Source organism: Quercus robur, chromosome 4 (assembly GCF_932294415.1).
Source record: "Quercus robur chromosome 4, dhQueRobu3.1, whole genome shotgun sequence".
Lineage (NCBI taxonomy): Eukaryota > Viridiplantae > Streptophyta > Magnoliopsida > Fagales > Fagaceae > Quercus > Quercus robur.
The window spans coordinates 60445991-60454575 of NC_065537.1; the positions used below are offsets into that span (position 1 = coordinate 60445991).

Consider the following 8585-nt stretch of genomic DNA (forward strand, 5'->3'; position numbering starts at 1 on the left):
GAGTTATTTTACAAAAAAAATATAAATAAATAAAAAATTCAATGGACTACGACTGACTGATAAAGCAATGTCTTTTTTTATAAATGTTGAACTATGAGGTGTTGAACACTTGCACTAGCTGAGAAACATACACAGCATGGGGGACAACAAAGCCTAAACTCTAAATAAAGATCCTAATTAGGATTTTTTTTTTTTTTTTTTTTTTTTTTTGCACCAATGAAAAGAAAACATTTATGGAGATAATACAAGTATATAAAAGATATCAAGGAATTAAATAATAACAAACAATTATGTCAACAAATATTACAAAATTGCAAAAGCCTATGAACTGATAAGACCTTACACTAGAAAACAGAAGCTGGTTTTTGGGTCTTCAACCCAAACAAATTCTCAAATAATTTAGGAGCCATAGGAGGAAGATCCATAGTCTGAGGAGCCATGAAATTGACAATCTTTTCATGAACATTATACCTGCAAAAATTAAAATGCACGAGAATAATATAAAATACACATTCAGATATGACCGCAACTCACAAATAAGAAATTTTTTTGGGGCTTGGGAGGGAGTAGTTACCTTATCTTGCGACTCTTTGAGGCACGCCGATCGACGATCTTTCTCTTCTTAGTTTGCAACCTTTTCAAAGCATAAAAATCTGTGTAACAAGGAATGGTTAAAATCAAGGAGTCACTTACAGAATGTTTAATTAGTAGATTTCCTTTGAATACAATAGGAAAAGTATGCAAATGATGTTCACCATAAACCAAGTTCCATTTGAAAGTGTAGAAAAATATCTTTTGATTTTTTTTTTTTTTAATAAAAAAGTAAAATTTTATAAATTGTCAGCTGGGAGTCCATTTTCATGTAGACTACATAGCTAAGTTCCAGAAAACCTATGGTCAAATTCATAGATATAGATAATAAAATGATATTGACCTTGTCACTGGGTTCTCTCCAACTATTGGCAGAATAAAATGGCACAGTATCAGACAATTATGTCCGTCCATCCATTCATTTTCACATCCAAAGCAGTGCTACAACCGAGATGGGTATGACTCACGAGGTATAGAAGAAAAACCCTCCCACCCCCACCCCCACCCCACAACACCCCCCCCCCCCCCCCCCCCAAAAAAAAAAAAAACCCTCCACCCCCATTTTTTTTCCCCTCTTTTGGATACAGAAAGTGATTCATTCATAATCAAGCAACAAAATTCTATGCAGTCATTTGGATGAACTTATTTTCATCTTAAAATAAAATTTATAGCTTTGTTAAAGCATCATCTTTTCTAGGTATAGCCGTAATTTTTTGTATAATAAACAGAATAAGCTCAAACAAACATTGAGCAACACATCAACCTACTGCAACCAGCAATCCTCTTCCTTTTTTTAAGGCTTGGGACCAAGTGTTGGGATATTAAGAAGCAACATGTTCATAGAATGAGAATGTTAAGATAGATAAGTAGTAATACAAAGATAGTAGGGACACAATGAAGAAAATTGCTTAAATTAGTCATGTGCAAAGGAGAGCAATTAATGTACCAATGAGAAAAAATGATTTGATTCTAGTTGAGAGAAATTAAAGAGAAAGCAAAAGACCTAAAATAACCCTAGTCGAAGAAGTAAAAAATGGCATAGTAATTAAGGAGATAACAAAGTATGATTTTGAATAAGATAGAATGGTGGAGAAGAATACGTGGCCAACTCAAATTAGTCTCATGGGGATCCATTACTGACCCTAAATTTTTGACAATAACAGATTATTGTAGTTGTTGCAACCAACAAGACAAGATGTCACAATATGGACATGAATGCAGAAACTCTTATTGATTGGGTCCAAGAGCAGAAAAATAAATATACAAATTTCAAAATGCAACAAAATTTTACCAGATGATTTTGGGTCATTTGTCTCTAAGAATTCCTTCAATAATTGAGTGTAAAATTCGGAGTCATCCAAAAGTTCTGGATCACCATCAGCTTGTACTTCCTATTCAAAGTAGAAGGATATAGCAAACATCATAATGTGATGAGAAAAGCATAACTTTGATAATTTTACACAATCCTCTCTCATTTTACTTTTCTCTGCATAAATAAAACTGCATAATATCTAATGACATATAGCAGTAATCATTCAGTAATCCCCATCAGCATATGCTTTTTACTCAAAGTTATATAAATAACATTCTATTCTTACAGAATGATAAGGTTAACAAATGTATCCAAGAGGAATAACGTCTCTCTGAGCTTACAAAAACATTTCATTTTTTTAGTTTTTCACATTACAAATTATATATGTAACAAATTTTTTTTTTTGATAAGTATATATGTAACAAAATTAAGTTGCATTATATCTCATGAGTCATGACAATATGATTGCCATCATATTGAACAGAAGCAGTGAGGTGTTCTTCACACACAAATAATGGGTTCTATTTACATAGCATCTGAGGGAACAAATGATCTGCAAAAGAAGGCCATGGAGTAAAGTTGAAGCCTTATCAATAAAATAAATAAAATATATTACTTATCAATGAAATGTGTGAATTTGCAAGTCACCTAGCAGATCTGATCAGAGCTAGAAATTCAATTTCCATAGACCTTCAAAATACACCTTTACTAAATCTTATTGATCTTTTCTTTAAATCATAAGTTATAATAATTGTCCATTTCGATGAGTGGTGGATTAATATTAAGTTGTTTGTTCAGCTTATTTTGTTCATGTACAATAAGTTCTACATTTTCTAAGTACAACTATACTTTTGCCCAGCTCATTTTTTAAGCCAATAAACCGATGAAAATAAGTTCTCCCAAACAAGCACTTAGATTTGGTACCCATGCAAACCCAACTTTTTTCCCAGAAAGAACCACCAGCAACCATTTCTGTTTGTATTCCCTATTTATCTTGTTTTTCGACCATAACAAGATACCTAAAAAGTATTTTGGCATTCTGAAGGCATATTTGAAGGAGATTGGACTATCCAATGTGCTTAGCATTAGAAAGCACAAATCAACCCACAGAGTGCACTATTGCAAAGATTGAAGTCAACACCATGAGTGACACAAAACATTGGAGGTTTTCTATGAGTATCCCAAGATTAACTTCAATGTTAATGGTTCTGTTTGCCATGATAGTCCATTTTAGACAATGATTTGGTACCTTCAAATGCAATCCAATATTCACTCTCTTAGACACACAAGCACACGTATGAGAAAGATTTTATTTTTAGAGAATCTGGTATTTAAACAAATTTCCATAGTTTTGCTCTCAGGTGGGGTTCTGGAATCAAAATGAACATTGTATAATCAACTCAAGTAGACACACAAAAGTAGGATTACCTCTCCCTTAGTGCTATTCTCCTTGTCAGGATCCTGTCATCAACATGCCAGGTATTAGAATACAAATGTCAAATAGGTTAATTTTTATGTTACCTTGTCCATTTAATCTACATGTGTGTGTGGCCTTCATCTGAGTGTAAATATACATTCTCTCTTAAGTATAAAAAAATAAAATAAAAAGAAGAAGAAAGAAAGGGAGATTATCTTACAGTCCCAAATACGCTGACTGTTGATCTCCTCAGTTGCATCTGCTTGAGCATTCTACTTGGATCTCTCATATAATCAGCAACTTGCTCACTAATATTCTGTGTATGGAATAGAAGAATTTAGTGAGCCTGTTTTACACCTTATGGGCATGGTAATCAGCCCAGTCATAAGGCCTAACCTGATTAAAAGCATGCAATTTTCCTTTAATAGCAGCAGCACCAGTTGCCACCTCTGTCTTCCTCTGCCATTTGTCTATTGATTTGTCTCTGAAGGAAGCTATTCTAAAGGATACAAACATGAATAATACAGTCAACGCCCAAATTAAGAAATTAATTGCACTAGTAGGCTTTTAATGAATGCAAAGATGATGTGATACAGTGATAGATATACAACAGAACTAAAAAAAGGCAATAAAGCATGAAACATGGGTATATAAAGGGTAATCATTACTTTTAACATGTACTTTACTAAGATTAAGACAGGTAATTGGATTCTCATTTTTTATAAAACAGGTAATTGAATTCAGGTTGTTGAAAACAAAAACCATAAGAACAAAAAAAACTATTACCAACTTAACAGAGACAATTCTGCTCCAATACCAGGATTTTCCTCCTCTAGGATTTCAATCTCAATAATGTGTATATATCCCAAAAAAGATACATTCATGGAAACCTCCATAACATTAATAACAATAGACAAATAACGAAGGCAGTATAAAAGAATGAAAAAAGGACTAACAGCCCCCCTCAAGCACAGTTCCAGCTCACTTGAACATATCATCATCATCAGAAAGAGGCTGTTGTAATGTCTACCTAAGCATGTCACCCAACTCATTGGTATTGGATGAAGAATTCAAAAACTGTATTTCCTACTTTTTACAAAAAAAAGGATGAGTTCAATGTTCAATAGATCATAAGCACATCTAGAGGATGATCAAAGTACCTCAAATGCAATTGAGAAACCCTTGACCAATCTTCGTCACCTTCAACATTTGAGTTTTTAGAAGCTTCTGAATGCTTGGATGATCTTTCAGAATTACCTTAAGAAGAGAAACCTTGTTAGGATAAGCAAGCTTAATCAAAAACTTTTCATGCACATACGTAGTTTATTCTTGAACAGTAATCATGCACAGAAATCATAGCCTGAAACTAAAGCAAGCAATAGAACTATGCAAACTAAGTCTTAAGCCTAACTGACAAGCTCTTGCTGGCTTTAAAATTCAGTCAACATTTATCATTAGCTTTATGTTGAAGAAAGATTGCAAAAGAAAATTGGAAATATCAGAACCCTTGCAGGAAAAAGAAAAAACAATAAAAATCAAAGGAATAGCATTTGGTATAGTCTTCTCTTTTTATAATATCTGACTTTGTTGTACAGAGATTATAAACTCTTTGAGAGATAAAAAGTATGATAAGGAACTCTAAATTTAGAAAATAGAATCTAGCAAAATGGTAAAATTTTCATACACAGTGCCAGGTGAGTAGAAAACCAAATAATACAATACAGAGAGAACTTGTTCCATACCATCTGAGGATTCAGCAACAGAAGGATTCTTCTCAAGCAAAGCCTGTCAGAAAAGAATTATCACAAGATGAACAGCGAAAATATATTGACAGAAAAATTTATAAGGCCAAAATAAAGCATCAACTGCTGGTCATATTCTTTGGAGCTAAATGAATGTATATCAAGTACGTAAAAATAATTAAAAAATTCCAAAACACCCATACCTCTTGTAGTTCCAATAGGGAATCTAAAGTATTCTTAGATGAGGTAATGAGGTCTGAATATGCTGTATTGACACCCTCATCTGAATTACAGAATGAAGACCTAACGGGCTCCTGCAGACAATCCATCATCTTTAGACACTATATTTAGATACTAAAGAGCTAGAATTAAGTTAAATAAGAGTAAACTACCAAAAAAGACCTGGGGTAATCTATTTGCACTTGAGAATGCTTTCTGAACTAACAATCTGAGCTCCAAAGCTTTGTCCCAGAGAGCCTTAAGGAAAAAGGGGAAAGAAGTGTATCAATGTTTAACCACACTCATAAGAGAGGGAAATGGTATAAAGAATAAACTAATTGCTTCAAAGAGTATAATTATTAAGAAAGGAAAGTAACAGTCAAGAACACTATTTTTAAGAGAAAAAGAAAAAAACTGATACAACCAAAGGAAGGAAAACTGATGACTGAATCTGTAAAACCCAAACCTTTTGATTCTTCACCGCCTGACCCTTAAGAAGATCTTCATCCTTGTGACGCTTCAAATCATTAAAAATATCTCTGAATGAAAATTGAAACCCAACAATTATAAAACGGCATACATTAAGAGATATGCATGGGCATCTATGTCATAACAAACATGCCTAATATCACGTATGTGAGTAATTGAGAAGCTGTGTGCCACAAAGAAACTACTAACCAAACATTTTACAGATCCACCTTTCACCTAAACAACCATAATCATGATGCAAATGAATCTAATATCTATACAAAAGAGAAAAGCTAGGAAGCACGGACACAGACATGAACACTAACATGGGTACGGGTATGAAATGAGCAATTTCTGAAAAATTATAACATGAAATGACCGATACAACACCAGTATGACATGGGTAAGACACGGATACAACATGGGCACGGCACCCTAAATGAAGGGTCCGCACTTCCTAGGAGAAAAGTAACACACACTACAATCTCTGCACGGACAAGAAGTCGGTTTGCTGACAAAAAAAACTTCCCAATTCATTGGAATACACCCTCCCCATAGATTTTCCTCCAAATTGTAAGTAAAAATTACTGGGTACAAGTCCTCTAAGATATCAAAGAATCATATAAAAACCCACACCCAGAATCTAAAAGTCAATAATTTTCAATGTTAATACACAATATCAAGTGCACAACCAAATGTGATAAACAATAACAGAGAGTCTTACATTTCCTGGTGCTTAAGATTCTTATACTCTTCTTCTAGCTGTTCCATCTCCTCATCTCCATTGTTAGCTTCTCCTTCTTCATCTTCATAATCAGCTTCTTCATGCCCCAACTACATCATAAATTGCTCAATTAACAAGAATCACAAATACAAAAACCAAACCCAATAACAATATTAATCAAGATTACAGTAATTATTGTAAAAATTAAGAAAGGAAATTTTTTTTTTTTTTTTGCTCACAGTTAGATTCCTGCTGTCCATGTCTTCATCAAAATCATCAAAATCTTCGAAATCACTGTCGATGTCTTGCGCTTTTTTCGACCGCTTCGAAGGTAGACCCATTATAAAAACCTAAGAATTTTCCAAAGAACCAAATAGTTTTCCAAAACCTTGAACGAAGAAGAAGAAGAAGAAGTTTAGCTGAGTTTAGGGTTTTAGAAAACAGGGTTTTGTTAAAGATTCGGGCTTTTGAACAGAGGAAGAGGAAAGTTTTTGTAATGATATGGGCTGGGCCTGATCTAATATAGGGCTTTACTAATAATCTAATATAAAAACCAATTTGTTAAATTATTTATTAATTGTAAATAAATTTTAATTAAAAACAAGAAGAAATTTTTTTGAAATATAAATAGGGTTATCGTATGGGACAAAATTAAAAAATTGTATAAATTCACAATTTTATTTATGTTATGATGAGAGGTTCACAATGGAAGAATTAAAATAAAAATAAAAACTAGCAACAATGAAAGAAATATTGCATAATAAATTTGGTCTCGGACTCCAACTTGACTAAGGTTCATGTTATTGGTGAAGTTGTGATTGTGCTCAAAACTTGTGTTGATTATATATATGTTTGTATAAATAATAGAATAAATAATTCTATGATATATTATACTATTTAAACCCTCAATCAAAAACTTGCAATATCATTTAAAATATATATATATATATATATATTAGAATAAATAATTTCATATACAAACACAATCATAACAAATATTTATTAATTGTCATAATATTTATTAAATAGTTCCATATAGAACTAAAATCATAATAAATAAATATTAATAACTAAATAATTATCAAATTCATATTTAATATATTATACACAAACAAAATCAAAATAAATTTGTATTAATAAGTATAATAATTTTCAATTTTCAAATTTTCTTTATATTTCTTGAAACTTCTAGTAATTGAGTTTAAATTTTATTTTAAATTTTGTGTAAATTACACCAACCTCCTTTAAATTTTATGAAAATGGCACTTCGCTCCAAATGTTTGTATAAATAATACTCTCTTATTGATTTCTATAATCACAATCGAATAGGTAGATTTTTTTTTTTCCTAACTTTCTTAGTGTGCTATTATGTTTTTAGAAGAAAAATTTTTTATGCAAACTATGAAAGAAATAACACTCTCCTTGCTTGAGCTTTGTATAAATAAAATAACACGTACGTTCTGTTTGTTTTGATGTAAAATATTTGCAAGAAAATATTTTCATATTTTTATCATGTTTGTTTTACAGTAAAACATTTGGTCAAAAGTAAAATATTTTCAGTCAAACAATACAACTAAAGCAAATAAATGTAAAATGTTTTACACTTGAAAATTTGGTAAAATATTTTACATTTGTTGCTGTCTCTCTCAGTCACGATCAACCCCTCTCTCACTTTCTCATGCTTTCAATTTCTCTCTACAAGACCACAACCCAGCCCACCTTCACTCCTCTCCCACCCATCATTGGCTCTACCTTCTCCAGCAGTCCCTTGGAACTTTAACTCTCAGCATCAATGTTCCTGATGCGAATGTTGAGTGCAAGGACGGTACAAATTGACGACCACTAGCTCTTTTGTGGTGTAGATTAGTGATAAGGTCAGTAATGGGGTGGGTCGTCGTCAAATCTGAGTGTCGGTGTCTCTCTCTCTGTGGTGGGGTGGGTCTTCGGTGATGGGTTTTTGTGGGTTGGGTCATTGGTGTTGAATTTTGGTGGGCTGGGCTTGGTGTTTTCAAGTTTGGTTTTGAGGTTGGTGGCCGGAACTGTTATAGTTATGGTGGTTCGTGGGTTTTGATGGTGGTTGAATAAGAGTGGGTTTCATTGATCTTTGATTTT

At 32.6% G+C, this 8585-nt stretch overlaps 1 protein-coding gene across 1 annotated transcript; it reads right to left on the minus strand.

Annotated features, from left to right (window-relative positions):
- Positions 1–247: 247 nt before the first annotated feature.
- LOC126723197 (uncharacterized) lies at positions 248–6937 on the minus strand. Its single transcript, XM_050426508.1, has 13 exons — positions 6713–6937; positions 6474–6583; positions 5748–5820; positions 5465–5539; positions 5266–5376; positions 5063–5105; positions 4481–4577; positions 3717–3819; positions 3541–3636; positions 3332–3364; positions 1883–1982; positions 575–653; positions 248–471 (listed from the first exon to the last, which is right to left on the minus strand). The coding sequence occupies exons 1-13, from the start codon at positions 6812–6814 to the stop codon at positions 345–347; spliced, it is 1149 nt and encodes a 382-aa protein (XP_050282465.1). The 5' UTR covers positions 6815–6937; the 3' UTR covers positions 248–344.
- Positions 6938–8585: the final 1648 nt, after the last annotated feature.

Bases quoted from the DNA above. Each gene is read 5' to 3' on its own strand.
- LOC126723197 (XM_050426508.1), bottom strand. From the start codon at position 6,814: ATGGGTCTACCTTCGAAGCGGTCGAAAAAAGCGCAAGACATCGACAGT. The intron at 6,584-6,712 runs GTGAGCAAAAAA...TTTATGATGTAG, and splicing joins TGGACAGCAGGAATCTAACT to TTGGGGCATGAAGAAGCTGA. The intron at 4,578-5,062 runs GTATGGAACAAG...TCTCTTCTTAAG, and splicing joins TGTTGCTGAATCCTCAGATG to GTAATTCTGAAAGATCATCC.